Source organism: Prionailurus viverrinus, chromosome B1 (assembly GCF_022837055.1).
Source record: "Prionailurus viverrinus isolate Anna chromosome B1, UM_Priviv_1.0, whole genome shotgun sequence".
Taxonomy (NCBI): Eukaryota; Metazoa; Chordata; class Mammalia; order Carnivora; family Felidae; genus Prionailurus; species Prionailurus viverrinus.
In genome coordinates this window covers 64907326-64922329 of record NC_062564.1, presented here as the reverse complement: position 1 = coordinate 64922329, position 15004 = coordinate 64907326, and the positions used below count along the sequence as shown (strand labels likewise).

Sequence of the window (15004 nt, the reverse complement as noted above, 5' to 3'; positions counted from 1 at the left end):
GTTTGGGCTATTATGAGCAATACCGCTATGAAAAGTTTGTATATATATCCTGAGATATGTATGCCAGAGTTCCTAGTACATGCATTTGGGAATGACAATGCTGGATTAGAGGAGGTACACATTTCAACTTTTTAGCTACTGCCAAAGGGGTTTTCCAAAATGGTTAAACAAAGCTTTCTCTTGAGATCAGGAGTAAGACAATGATGTCCACTATCGCTAGTACTAATCCACATTTTTATCAGGTTAAGGAAGTGCTGTTCTATCCCTATTTGCATATAGTTATAAAATCTAAAAAATCTGAGCCTTTAGTTTTAATGTGGGAAGTTATGTGAGTAAGCATTTTTAAAAATGATAATGGGACTATTCACGTTTTTTATTCCTCTGCATCCATTTTGATAGGTTATATCTTTTTTTATAAGAATATGTCCATTTTATTTAAGATTTTTGGTCATAATATCCTCTTATGCTTGCATGATCTGAAGTAATGTTACCTTGTTTTAATTCTGATATTGGTTAATTATATCTTTTCTAATTATTTTTGAGTAATCCTGCAGGAATGTATCAAATTTATTATTCTTTTTTAACTTTTAAAAAATGTTTTATTTATTTTTGAGAGAGAGAGAGATACAGAGCACGAACAGGCAAGGAACAGAGACAGAGGGAGACACAGATGCCAAAGCAGGCTTCAGGCTCTGAGCTGTCAGCACAGATCCCGATGCAGGGCTCGAACGCAAGAACCATGAGATCATGACCCGAGCCATCCGGGCAGATGTTGTCCGAGATCCGCGCTCGGGCCTGGGACGCCGCTAGCCAGCAGCTTCCAGCATTGGCGAGCCCAGCTCAAATGCCAGGCCTCACACTGGGCGCCGGACCAGGTTTCCCCGCCCCGCCCCAAACTCCCTCCCACTGCTCCTCGCAAACACTCAGGCCGGCTGTCGGCGGGTCCAGGGCTGAAAAGTCCAACACGGGATAAAAAGACTTGGTGTTGGTTCCCCGGGAAGTTTTAGAGAGCCGTACTTGCCCCTCCCTTTCCGGTCGGTTCCGCCCCAGTCTTCTCCGGCAACCACGTGTGTTTAAGCTGGAGTTTTTCTCTGCTGCGACTGTTGGTGAGGTTTCCCGGGTCTGGGCTGCGGAGGTTCTCCGGGGCCGTGAGGACGTCACCATGGTGGGCCCCCTCCCGCTCCCCTGAACCCGCTTGGCTCTCTGGAAGACTCCCGTCAGGCAGGCGGGAGGGAAGGGGGCAGTCTTGGAAAACCGGGAGAGGGGAAGTGGCTAAGTGGTTTTATTACCCAGTACACCCGGGTAGGGGGTGCTGGGCTGGGCAGCCCCGAGGCAGGTGCCCGGCCCAGGGTCTGGGCTTTAAAGTTTAACTTCTGGGTTCCGAAGTGTTCATAGAGCGCCCTGCCCCCTCGAGGGAAGGGAAAAGACTCACGTTTACACATTGTCTTGCCAAAATGTGGGGGGCGGGAGCATGGATGGGGGGGAAGGTAAGCAAAACTTGAGAAAGTGTTGCCTCCACACACTTGTGCCACTTCTTGCTGGTCTAGACTATTTAGTTAGGCTCAATCTCCTCTTCTTGGCGTCCATTCGCGCCCTTGAGTGACGTCCTTGCTCCGCAAATCCTGTTTCCATCCCCCGCCCCGTGCCCCCCTGCACCCGTACCCCCTCCCCCGTCCCACCAGGAATCTCGAACTGTTCTGTTGTTTTTACTAAAAATTGAGTAGATGCAAAAGAATGTTCACATTAACATAGTGAAGTATAAAGATTAGCAATATAAAAAACTCTGGTTTATTCATTATCTAGTTTAAGAAATAAAACTTCTGAAAGCCTGTATGTTTCTTTTACTTGAACCTGTAACCAACCTTCAGGAGCCCCTCAGGTAAACGGTATTTAAATTTTGTATTTATAATTCCCTTTTCTTTATAGTTACCACTTAACGTTCGTTGTATTCCAAAACTGTTGTTTCTTCTTGCCTTTTCTTTTTTAACTTCTGTTCAGTAGAGTAATTCTTGAATAGGAAAATGCTTTATAAATATGCCTTTTTGACCAGTTTTTAATAAAAACAACAGCATTAAACAGTTTATAATCTGATGAAAAGTCAGGATACTTTGGCCACAATGTCTTGTCCTATGTTCTTTTTTTCATTGTATGCATGTCATTTTTGTCTTTCACATCTGTATGGTCTATTTGCTTTAGATTATACACGTTTGTATTTGCATAAATTTAGTCTTTTCGCCTCTGTGCACCAACTCTTTATAATTTTCTTTCATAGCCTTTCCATTTCAGAGTGGAATGTTAAAGCACTGATGATATGATGGTGTGTGAGTGATTGGGGGTTGGTTGGCATTTGACTATAGTTGTCCTTGACTCTGAGAATTTCAGTTTTATCAGGCTGTATGGTAGGAGGATATTGCCTTGTCATATGAATCAAAAGAATGGCATATAAATCTGCTTTCATGGGCATATTCCCTGCCTTTTCATTTTTCTGGTATATCACCAGTGGCTGTGCTGTGTCCTTTCTTGAGTTTAAAGTCAGCTTGTCATTGGAGGTTTTCCCTCTTTAAAGAAAATTTGTTTTAATGTTTTATTAGTTTTTGAGAGAGACAGAGAGACAGAGTGCAGGTGGGGGAGGGGCAGGGAAAGTGGGAGACACAGAATCCAAAGCAGGCTCCAGGCTCTGAGCTGTCCTCACAGAGCCCAACATAGGTCTGGAACCCGTGAACCGTGAGATCATGACCTGAACCCAGGTGGGTTCGCTTAACCAACTGAGCCAACTAGGCGTCCCTCCATCTTTTTATATCAGTTACTCTAAACTTCTTTCAGTACAGCTTGGAATGTGGGTTATGGAGTACCAGATGACTGAGTTTGGCACTTGCTTTGCTAAATTTTGATCTTGGCGAAATTACTTAATCCTTCTAAGTCTCAGTTGCCCCATCTATTAAATTGGAATAATCATAGTAACTACTTCATAAGAGTTGTTGTGAAAATTAAATGTAAGCCACTTAGCCCAATGTCTGGCACTTAGTAAATGTAGTTTAGTTGTTATAATTAACTTTAGTAATAGTAGTAGATGATAGCAGTAGAGCTTGTAGTCCACTTTAGTTACTTTGTTCATTTTTTTCTTATTTTGAACCTGTCCTGGAGCTTTACAAATTCGTATCTTTTTCTTATGTCAAAACTTAATTCAACTAACATGAACAGTCTTTTTCAACTAATTGATCCCACACAACACTTCTTAATTCTGTGTTTTAAAAAAGTTTTAGCATACTAAAAGTTACTAGTTTGGTGTATACTATACAGAAGACACTCATAGGTATATTCCTTTTTATATAAACCTGTTATAAAGTTTAAAAGCATGCTTGTTTTTCTCCCTAGCTAGATTATAAAACATTTAAAAGTATGCTGTTACCCTTCTTGATTTATCTTTACATATTACTGTGGGCCTTAACTGTTAGTGACTACGTACATATTCCTTAACGACACGAATTGTGTACTTTTGGACTCACCTATAAATGTAGGCTATAGCAACAAATCAGCTTACTAAATCTTGGTAACTTTTTTTTTTTCCAGGTGCATTGAGATATAATTGATTTATAACATTGTATAAGTTTAAGATGTACAGTGTTATGATTTGATATATACTGTGAAATAACTACCACAATAAATTTAGTTAACACAACATATCACATAGCTACAACTTTTAAGATTTACTCTTTAAGCAACTTTCAAGTGCACAATACAGTATTGTTAGCGATAGTAACCATGCTGTATGTTTGATCTCAAGAACTTACTCATCTTGTAACTGGAAGTTTATACCCATTGACCACCTTCATACATTTCCCCCAACCTCAGCCCCTGGCAACCACCAATCTGCTTTCTGTTTCTATGAGGTTTGTTTTTTTTGGATTCCACATATATGTAAGATCATACAGTATTTGTCTTTTTCTCCCTGACTTAGCTGTCGGCATAGTGCTTTGAAGTTTCACAAATGGCAGGATATTGTCACAAATGGCAGGATTTCCTTTTTATGGCTGATTGATAATTCCATCGTATATGTATATGTACATATATGTATACACACACACACACACACACACACACACACACACACCGCATTTTCTTCATTCATTTGCTGACAGACTTAGGTTGTTCCAGTGGCTTGGCTATGATAAATAAGGCTGCAGTCAATAGAGGTGCAGATACCTCTTCAAAATAGTGATTTAATTTCCTTGGAAAAATACCCAAAAGTAGGATTGCTGGATCATATGGTAGTTGTATTTTTAATTTTTTGAGGAGCCTCTCTGCTATTTTCTATAGTGGCTGTATCCGTTTTCATTCCTACCAACAGTGTGCAAGTTTTCCCTTTTCTCCACATCTTTTCCACCACTTATTATCTCTTGTCTTTTTGATAACAACCATTCTAACACATGTGGAATGATATTTTATTGGGGTTTTGATGTCCATTTCCCTGATGATTAGTGACGTTGAGCACCTTTTCAAGTCCCTGTTGGCCATTTGTGTATCTTTGGAAAAACGTCCTCTGCCCATTTTTAAATCTGATTGTGGGGTTTTCTTTTTCCTACTGAATTATATGAATTTACTTATTTTTTCTTTTAAGGTTTACTTATTTATTTTGAGAGAGACGGAGAGACAGTGTGTGTACACCAGGAAGGGGCAGAGAGAGAGAGGGAGAGAGAGAATCCCAAGCAAGCTCCATGCTGTCAGTGCAGAGCCTGATGATGGGCTCGATCCTATGAACTGTGAGATCATGACGTGAGGCGAAATCAAGAGTTGGGCCCTTAATGGACTGAGTCACCCAGGTGCCCCTGTATGAGTTTCATATATATTTTGGATATTAACTTATACAGTTTACAAATATTTTCTCCCATACTCTAGGTTTCCTTTTAATTTTTGTTGATCATTTCTGTTTCTGTGCCTTTTAGTTTGATGTAGTCCCTTTTGTTTATTTTTGCTTTTGTTGATTGAGCTTTCATGTCAGACACAAAAAATATTGCCAAGTTCACTGTCAAGGAGCTTTCCCCCTGTGTTTCCTTGTAGGAGTTACATGGTTTCAGGCGTTACATTTAAATGTTTAATCCATTTTGGGGCATCTGGATGGCTCAGTCAGTTGAGCATCTGACTTTGATCTCTTGGTTCATGAGTTTTTTGAGCCCTGCATCATGTTTGCTGCTGTCAACCTGTCAGTGAAGAGCTCGCTTCGGATCCTCTGTCCCCCTCTCTTTGCCCGTCCCCCACTTGCATTCTCCCAAAAAATAAATTAAAAAAAATGTAATCTATTTTGAGGTAATTTTTTTGAGTAGTGTAATGTAGGGGTTCCATTTCTTTCTTTTGCATGTGAATATACAGTTTTCACAACACCATTTGTTGGAGACTGTCTTTTTGCCCTTGAGTACTCTTGGCCATATATGCATAAGTATATTTCTGTACTCTCAGTTCTGTTCCATTGGTGTATGTGTCTGTTTATATGCCTAAATCTTAGATTACTTGCTAGTGAAAACTTGCTCCTGAAAATTAGTAAAAGTAACGAAAAATGTTAATGAACCTGTTTCTTTTTGAAACAGTATTACATATGCATGGTTTAAAAAAATCAGACAGCAGTGGGGCTCCAGGGTGACTGAGTCAGTTAAGCATCTGACTCTTGATTTCTGCTCAGGTCGTGATCTAACGGTTTGTGAGTTCAAGCCCCATGTCAGGCTCTGTGCTGACGTGTGGAGCCTGCTTGGGATTCTCTCTCTCCCCTTCTCTCAAATTAAATAAACTTAAAAAAAATTGTTGTCCTTGAAAAGTGTATTAAGTTTTTATTACTGCTGTGAAAAATTAATACAAATTTAATGGCTTAAAACAATGCAGATTCATTTATTGTTAAATTTCTGGAATCAGAAGTCCAAAAGTGAGTCTTATTGTTCTGCTAAAATCAAGGTGTTGATAGGACTTTCTTCAAGAGGCTGTAGTGAAGAATCTGTTTCCTTGCTTTTTCCAGTTTTTAGAGGTCACCTACATTCCTTGGTTCTTGGCTCCTTCCTTCATCTTCAAAGCCATCAGTGTCACATCTTAACCTGCTTCTCCAAGAAAGGCCACAACCCCTTCCCTTGATAATGATTCTTCCTCCTTCCTAGAAGGGCCCTTGTTTATAGGGAATCAGGGATAAATTCCCTCTCTCAAGATCTTTGATCACATTTTCAAAGTCCCTTTTGTCATATATGGTAAATGATTTGCAAGTCTATGGATGAGGGCATTAACATCTTTGGGAGGGAGATCATTATTCTTCCTCCTGCAAAAAGTAAGTCTTCTTCCAACTCTGTTATCTAATGCCTCAGTTCACTTGAGGAATGCCTGTTACCATTTTCTTAGATACCCATTCAGACATTTTATATACATGCACCAGCATATGTATATGTCTCTACTCCTCCTTTTTATATGAATACTATATTAGACACAGTCTTACGCCCCTTGCTTGTTTTGTCTTACTCAACTTTTGGAGACCTGTGTAAGTACATATAGTTCTCCCTCTTGCTTTTTATAGCTAATAACCCATTGTTTGCTTTTATCTAATTTTCTTAACCAGGTCTCTGATGGACACTTAACCTGTTTCCATTCTTTCTTTTCCTACTGCAAACACTGCTGCATTGATTATTCTTGTTTTTGCTACATGTGTAGATATATACCTCTAGACTAAATTAATAGAAATAGAATGTCTTGGTCAAAAGACACGTGCAATTTTTAATAATGATAAGAACTATCAAGTTGCATTCCAGGAGGAGAATACTTACTTATTTATGAGACTGCTTATTTATGAGACCACTAACTCACCCACATCCTCACTAATGCAGTGCTAAGAAATTTAAAACATCCAGTCTTATATGTTAAAAATTCCATTTCGTTGAAGTTTTAATTTACATTTCTTTTAAGGTAGACCACATATCCTTTCAAAACTTTAATAACATTTGTATTTATCTTTCTGTGACTTGTTTGTGTTCTTTTTCCTGTTTTTATTTGTGTTGTTGATCTTTTTCTTAATGATTTTGTAAATGTCCATTACCTTGTAGGTTCTCATCAAATACATGTATTTCATCTGAGCTTAGATCTAGGCTGTTTTCTCCTCTTACTCTTTGACTGAGGGAATCTTACTATCTCCAGTGGCTTAAAGTGCCACCTATGTCCCCAAGTCATTCCAAATTTATATCTTTAGCCGAGATCTTTTTTTCCTAAGTGCCAGACTTGTATTTATCTCTCCTGTACTCAGCTGTCTCCTGGGCCTCTTGAACTAATTAACAGTGAATTCTTGAGGCCCCTTGTCTCCACGTTCCATTCCTATCTTAACGGTAAACGGTAATTCTGACCATGTAGTTGCTTATGTTGCAAACCTGGGGAGGCATACTTAACTCTTCCTTTTCCCTCGCCCTCCGTATTCGAGTCCTGTATCATTGTGCCTCAAGATACATTTCTTCAAACCTTGCTGTTTTTTTTTCATACCCTCACTGTTACCATGCTTAGGCTACTCGACTGTCAGCTCTTCTTAACGACCGCAACACTACCAGTGGTAGTCTTACTCCTTTACCTCATTCCAAACTATTCTTTATACAAGCAACTTGTGTCAGCTTTAAAAAAAAAAAAAAAGTCTCAAGTTACTTCTTCAGGGAGGCTTTTCCTGATGTTCAAAAATTAGGTCCACTTTTTATATGGTTTCACTCAGGATCTTATACTTCCTGACCGTTTTCTGGACTTAACTGAAGTATATAGTTATTCATGAGACAGCTAGATTGTAAGCTCCATGAGGGCAAGTTGTGTCTGTTTTTGATCCTGGAGCCTTAGTTCCTATCCTAGTACATGGTAATATATGCTCAGGGATTTTTAAAAAAATTAATCTAGTACAAGGTAGAAGTGTAAAGAGTAGTAGCAGGGAATGTGGGAAAAAGGTTAATTCTGACTGGATGTTTGTGAGTGGTGGTAGGTATGGCTTTAGTCTTATACTTTTTGTTTTAAGTATTTGTATGCCTTTATGTACCCTAAGTGTGTTTGGTGGAATGGTCATTTTTCTAGGTTTCTAGTTACACTGAACAGTCTAAATGGCATTTCTGTCTCTAGTTGAGCTTGGATTCTATGGTAACAAAAGAAGTTGAGCTTGATGGTAGAATTTTGCATGAAAAAAATTGAAGTCTGTGTTAGAGAATTATTAAGATATTCTTAATGTTAAGAAAAGTATTGTTTGGGGGCTATTAAAAATTATTTTTATATGAGATAATTCACACTTTTAAGGACTATTTTTCATGTTTTTAATTCACAGTAGTTTAATGTACATTGGGTGCTCAGCATATGTTTACTTGGGGCAGCATCCTACTTTTTTTTTTTCTTTTACTTTCAAAGTATTATTTTCAAACTGAGAGGACACATTTGCAGTCTTTAAGAAGCCACTGTTGAGAAGATAAAACACAAATATAAATGATTTTGTAAATGTTAAATGACTGGTAAATGCAGTATGATACTAGGTGCTGCTATGTGGCAAATGCTACCAAAAGAGAAAGGTTCTAAGGTCCAAATGATTATTCTTGGGTCGTTTCAAGGAGGAAGTAAACTTGAATTTGAAATGGTCCTTGGGAAGTGGGTGGGTTTAGAAAGGATTATGTGCAGAATCACTTAAGTTCCTACTGGAAGCCATAACCAGTTGTCCATCATTGGGGTTATGTTTATCTGTAAAGCAAGGAAAGTGCACTGAATTTCTTCATGGTAGATTTACTAATCAACAAAGCGGCTTTTCTTAGTGAAGTCATCTCATTTTCATCTTGTCACTGGTATCGAAGGACTTAGTATTTGATATAGGTGTCTAGTTACACTGAGTAATCTAAATGGCATTTTCTGCCTCTAGTTAGCTTGAATTCTATGATGACTTTAATGGTCTTTTAGGAAAAGTTCCTTTTTATATATTTTTCTTTATTTTTTGAAAGAGAGAGTGCACACGTGCGCAAGTGGGTTAGGGGCAGAGGAAGGGAGAGGGAAAGAATCTCAAGCAGGCTCCACACAGGGCTCAATCTCATGACTGTGAGATCATGACCTGTGCTGAAATCAAGAGTCAGACGCTTAATTGACTGAGCCACCCAGGTGCCCCATCCTTTTTGTTATTTATGATTTTAACAGGAATATTTGAAGCTTATTGCCCCTGAAATACCTCTTTCTGTTTCTGTGTTTGAATAAACTATGTGTTTTCTTCTGTTACTCAATTATGAATCCAAAGATTAATTTAGAATGAATTTTCTTAAGTAATCACCAAAGATTGTAGGAAGGAGACACTTTTGATAACTAATTTTATGACTGGCATATTTTCGTGGTGCCAGAAACTTCAAAGTAAGCATAGTTAGAGGCTCCTGGGTGGCTCAGTTGGTTAAATGTCTGACTTCAGTCAGATCATGATCTCACGGTTTGTGGGATTGAGCCCGGCATCAGGCTCTCTGCTGTCAGCACAGATTCTGCTTTGAATCCTCTGTCTCCCTTTCTCTCTGCTTCTCTCTCTCAAAAAAACAAACACACACACAAAAATAAGCATAGTTATTCAAAACAGTGCCTTAGTTATGTTTATGAAAAGAAATACTATTTTGCTGTATCTTTCAAAGTTAAAACATAACTGTTAATCTTCTGTAGCAAATACACCTTAAACTCTTTCCTCCACCCCCAGATTTGTTTTTTGTTCACATTGTGTACTAGTCTATGAATCATCAGATGCTTTACAAATAAATTTGGAGAACCTCCAAAGGTTAGAGATTAATTGCTTTTTAGTTAAGGGATATTTAGTTTGAATAGACTGTTTAATAGATTAACATTTTGTTGATAGGGTTTTATTTCAGTTTTTCCCTGTTGAATATTTCTTTTTTATACTAATATACTGAAAAATACGAAAATGTTTTAAAATTGAACAAGCTATATTGTACATATTTCTGTGCCTTATACATTCATATCCTGCCTTGAGGCAAGCTTTTCATGAATAATAGAAGGAATTGCAAACTACAGGTGAATCAGAATATAAGTTCAATTTTTGTGTCTTCTTTGTACTAAGTCTTAGAGGTTCTTTAACTGAGACTTCTAAAGCTCTGAGGACATATTCATACTCCAAGGATATCAAATCATTTCTTGTTCTAAAGAAAGTTTTTTATTAAATCTTTAAAGGAAGTTTTTTTTATAGAATTGGACATATTGCTGAAACAGTGTTAACACACAGCTCTGTAACTTCAGTTAAGTTTTAGCAGCCTCAGAGCGAATCTTTGACATGACAGTTGGTTTCCATCAGAGCAAGCCTAGTGAGAGAGCAAAAGAGAGAATAGGCCAGATGGAAGCCAGAGTCGTTACAAAACCTAATCTCACGATTGATAGATCATCCATTTGCCAAATGTTATTCGTTAAGTGAGTCATGAGGTCCACGCTCTAGGGGGTGGAGATTACACCTGGGCATGATATCAGGAGGTGGAATTCATTGGGAGACATCCCAGAGGCAACCTACCATGAGTTCTGACATGTTTTTTTATTGTTTCGTGTGTGTAAAGTTCATGTACAAAAAATCCTTACCACACCTTTTTTGTACTCCCACCCCCACCCCACGTATATATGCAGAGAGTAAAACAAAAGAATGCATGTGCAGGCATACCTTAGAGATGCTGCAGATTCAGTTCCAGACTGTCCAAGTAAAACGGATGTAGCAATAAAGCGAGTCAAATGATTTTTTTTGGTTTGCCAGTACATAGAAAAGTTATATTTACACTATACTGTAGTCTATTAAGTGTGTAATAGCATATGTCTAAGAAAGTGTAAATACCTTAATTACAAAAATACTTTATTGCTAAAAAATGCTAACCATCATCTGACCTTTCAGCAAATTGTTTTTTTGTTTTGTTTTGTTTTCGTTTTTGTTTTTGTTTTTTTCTTTTGCTAGTGGGGTTTTTGCCTCAATCAGGCTGCTGACTTATCAGGCTAGAAGTTGCTGAAGGTTGGGGTGGCTGTAACAATTTCTTAACGTAAGACAGTAATGAAGTTTGCCACGTCAATTGACTCTTCCTTTCATGAACATTTTCTCTGTAGTGTGCAGTGCTGTTTGATAGCGTTTTACCCGCAGTAGAACTTTTTCAGAATTGTAGTCAGTCATCCCGTTCCCTGCCACTGCTTTGTCAACTAAGTTGGTGTAATATTCTGAATCCTTTGCTGCCATATCAACAGTCTTCACAGTGTCTTTACCAAAAGTAGATTCCATCTCTCTTTGTTCATCTGTAAGGAGCAGCTCCTTAACCATTCAAGTTTTATTATGAGATTGCAGCAATTCAGTCATATCTTGAGGTTTCGCTTCTAATTCTGTTCTCTTGCTGTTTCCACCACATCTGCACTTGCTTCCACTGAAGTCTTGAACCCCTTGAAGTCGTTCAAGAGGGTTGGAATCAACTTCTTCCAAATTCCTATTCATGTTATATTTTGACCTCTTCCCATGAATCATGAATGTTCTTCATGGTATCTAGAATGGTGAATCCTTTTCTGAAGGCTTTCAGTATTTTGCCCACATTCATCAGAGGAATCACTATGGCAGTTATAGCCTTATAAAATGTATTTCTTAAATAATTAGACTTGAATGTCAAAATCACTCCATGATTCATGAGCCATAGAATGGATGCTGTGTTAGCAGGCATGAAAACAACAATCTCATTGTCTCCATCAGAGCTCTTGGGCAACCAGGTGCATTGTCAATGAGTAGCCATTTTTAAATGAATCTTTTTTTCTTAGGAATAGGTCTCAACCTTGGGCTTAAAATATTCAGTAAACCATGTTGTAAACAGACGTGCTATCAACCAAACTTCATGGTTCCATTTATAAAGCATAGGCAGAGTAGAGGGCCCATAATTCTTAAGGGCCCTAGGATTTTGGAAATGGTAACTGAGCATTGACTTCAGCTTAAAGTTACCAGCTGCATTAACTCCTAACGAGAGAGGCAGTCTGTATTTTGAAGCTTTGAGGCCAGGCATTGACTTCTTTCTAGCTGTGAAAGTCCTAGATGGCATCTTCCAGTAGAGGGCTGCTTTGTGTACATTAAAAGTCTACACAAATTTTGTTTAGCGTAGCCACCTTCGTTAATTATCTTACCTAGATCTTCTGGATAACTGCTGCAGGTTCTACATCACTCGCTGCTTTACTTCACACTTTAATGTTATGGAGATAGCTTCTTTCCTTAGACCTCATGAACCAACCTTTGCCAATTTAAACTTTTCTTCCCCGGCTTCCTCACCTCTCTCGGTCTTCGTAGTATTGAAGAGAGGTGGGACTTTCTCCGGATTTGGCTTTGGCTCTGGCTCAAGGAAATGTGGCTGGTTTGATCTCTCCAGACCACTGAAAACTTTCTGTTTCTCAGCATTAAGGCTGTTTTGCTTTATTATCATTTGTGTGCTCACTGGAGTAGCACTTTTAACTTCCTTCAAGAATTTTTCCTTTGCATTCACAACTTGGCTAACTGGCACAAGAGGCCTGGGTTTTTGGCCTGTCTCAGCTTTGGACACGCCTTCTTCACCAAGCTTAATTGTTTCTAGCTTTTGATTTAAAGTGGGAGATGCATGACTTTTCCTTTCACGTGAACACTTAGCAGCCATTGTGGGGCTAGTCATTGGCCTAATTTCTGTATTGTTGTGTCTCAGGAAATAGACCTGAAGAGAAGGAGAAAGATAGGGGAATGGTTGGTGAGTGAGAACAGTCAACACACACAATTCATGTTTGCTGTTTTATATAGGCATATTCATGGTGCCCCAAAAACAATTACAAGAGTAACTTTAAAGATTACTGATCACAGATCACCATAACAAATATGATGATAAAGTTTGAAATATTGCAAGAATTACCGAAATTGTGACATCGAGACATGAAGTGAGCAAATGCTGATAGAAAAATGTCAATAATAGACTTGCTTAATTCATGCAAGTTTGCCACAAACCTTCAGTTTGTAAACAAATCAAAACCCTCACAATATCTGTGAAGCACAATAAAATAAAGCATGTTTGTACTGTTTTATGATGGTTTCACCTTATTCTCCTATACCTGTAACAACCTTCCCATGCCATTCTGGGTTTCACAGTTGGAGCTATCTTCGCTGCTTAGGTTTATCAAGAAGTGAGCAGTAAATATTTGTTGTGTATTTCAGTATTTGTTGAAGGAAAGAATACATGTGTGAATGAGGAATTGGTGGTCATTTTAATTAATTCTGCAAAAAGTTTTACAAGTGAAAACTTTGAGTTGTAATTTATGAAAGAACAGAAAGGAAAAGATTTTGCAGGCAGAGGTAACAAGTGCAGCTTCCAAAAGTTATGAAACAGCAAGGTGTATTCTGGGAATGGGGGAGAAGTTCAGTAAGAATGGGGTGAAGGATGTTTTGAAGCATGAGAAATAATGCTGGAGAATTAGGGTGGGGGTAGATTGTTTTCCACATTAAGGACTTGGGACCTAACTGTGAGTTTGTTAGCAGGGGGAGGGACTTTACTAGATTGATGTTGTAGAAAAATAAGCTGTATGACTTCCACGAAAAAAGAACTAGCAGTGAGAATCTAAAGGCCACCCTAATCATGAAAGATCACGAGGCTGATTTAAGGCAATGACAATAGTTTTGAAGAGAAGATTCTAGGAACACTTGACCTTTTCCGGGCTTCGGTATATTAGAGACTGTCAACTGTCCCCAAATAGGCTCTTTTTCTATTGTAATCATGTTTTGTTTTTTTTTTTTTCTTCCTGAGAATAACAACTATATTTACTACTCACCTTTATATAAGCCACCAATTAAATTTTGGTCAGTGGGGTATAAACAGAAGACTGCAGCTTCCGAGATCTTGCTTTTAAAGGAAAGGGATATGTCTTTTGATTTTCTTTTCTACTTTTCACTGTCTGGAATTTAGACTTGGTATTAAGTCATCTTGAACTGTGTGAATATATAGGGGCCTAAGGATAGTAGATGACAAGATGGAAGGAGCCTGGATCTCTGAGGACTTTGTGGAGTGGAGTCTCCAGCTCCTACTTTTTACATGAGAGAACCAAACTTTGTTGGGTTACATACACCATTATTATTTTGGGCTTCTGTTGTTATAGGAAGCCAACTCCAAAATGGTAACAGGTATGATAAGATGGAGAATTATGTGGGAATAAAGAATTACTGACATGTCTAGTTCAGTGGACTGAATGAATTGTGACCTAGTTAAACTGGCATAAGGTTTGAATGGGAAAGTAATTTGTTCTTTTTGATGTGCTGATTTTGAAATGGCTTCTATTATTTCCTCTATTCCTCTTTTTCTATGAATCCAACTATGATTTTGCTTGATTCAGTGCCCACTTTGTTCCATGAACAACTTCTACAGTCAGTCTCCCATGAACATCTTATGTTCCTTCTACCTCCTTAACTTTCTTAACTGTAACACAGGTGTTTAACTGTTTCTCCTCACTATCTGGATTTTCTTATATACTTTGAAGATGGAACAGTTGAGGAGCTGGGTTTATTGACACTTTCAGCACCTTTTTTTATAGTCTTTCTGGCTTACAATACTTCTGTTATATTACTTTCAAAAAAATTTTTTTTGGACAGAAATCACTTATATATCTGACTATGTGTGTAATATGTTTTCCTACATTGTAGCCTAAAGCCCTAAAGGGAAAACTTGTAGGACGGGAAAAAAAGGTCATCCATCCATATAGTAGAAAAGCAGCTCAAATTACAAGAGAAGCCCACAAACAAGAAAAAAAGGAAAAGTGAGTATCTTTTTATCATTTATATTATGCATTGGTGTAAAGCTCATTTATACTTTTATCTTTCATCAATATTCCCTTGTTCTTTCTTTAATAAATGTTAAGTATGTTCTATGCACTGAAAAAACAGATTTGTTGTTCTTTTCTAACTGAGACTAGGCTTATTTTTCTTGAGAATACTCCTTGGATTCTTGCAAGCCTTTGTTTAATTTTCATACTCTGAAAAAGTTGATTTCAACAAGTT

The 15004-nt window shown here is 38.0% G+C and overlaps 1 protein-coding gene across 1 annotated transcript in view; it reads left to right on the top strand.

Moving 5' to 3' along the window:
• Window positions 1-1053: 1053 nt before the first annotated feature.
• The window catches only part of TMA16 (translation machinery associated 16 homolog), a 28339-nt gene continuing 14388 nt past the window's right edge, over window positions 1054-15004 (top strand). Inside the window, exons 1-2 of the mRNA XM_047855327.1 lie at window positions 1054-1165; window positions 14651-14763. Of these exons, the coding sequence (XP_047711283.1) occupies window positions 1163-1165; window positions 14651-14763 (116 nt within the window). The 5' untranslated portion in view covers window positions 1054-1162. The remainder of the gene's footprint in view (window positions 1166-14650; window positions 14764-15004) is intronic.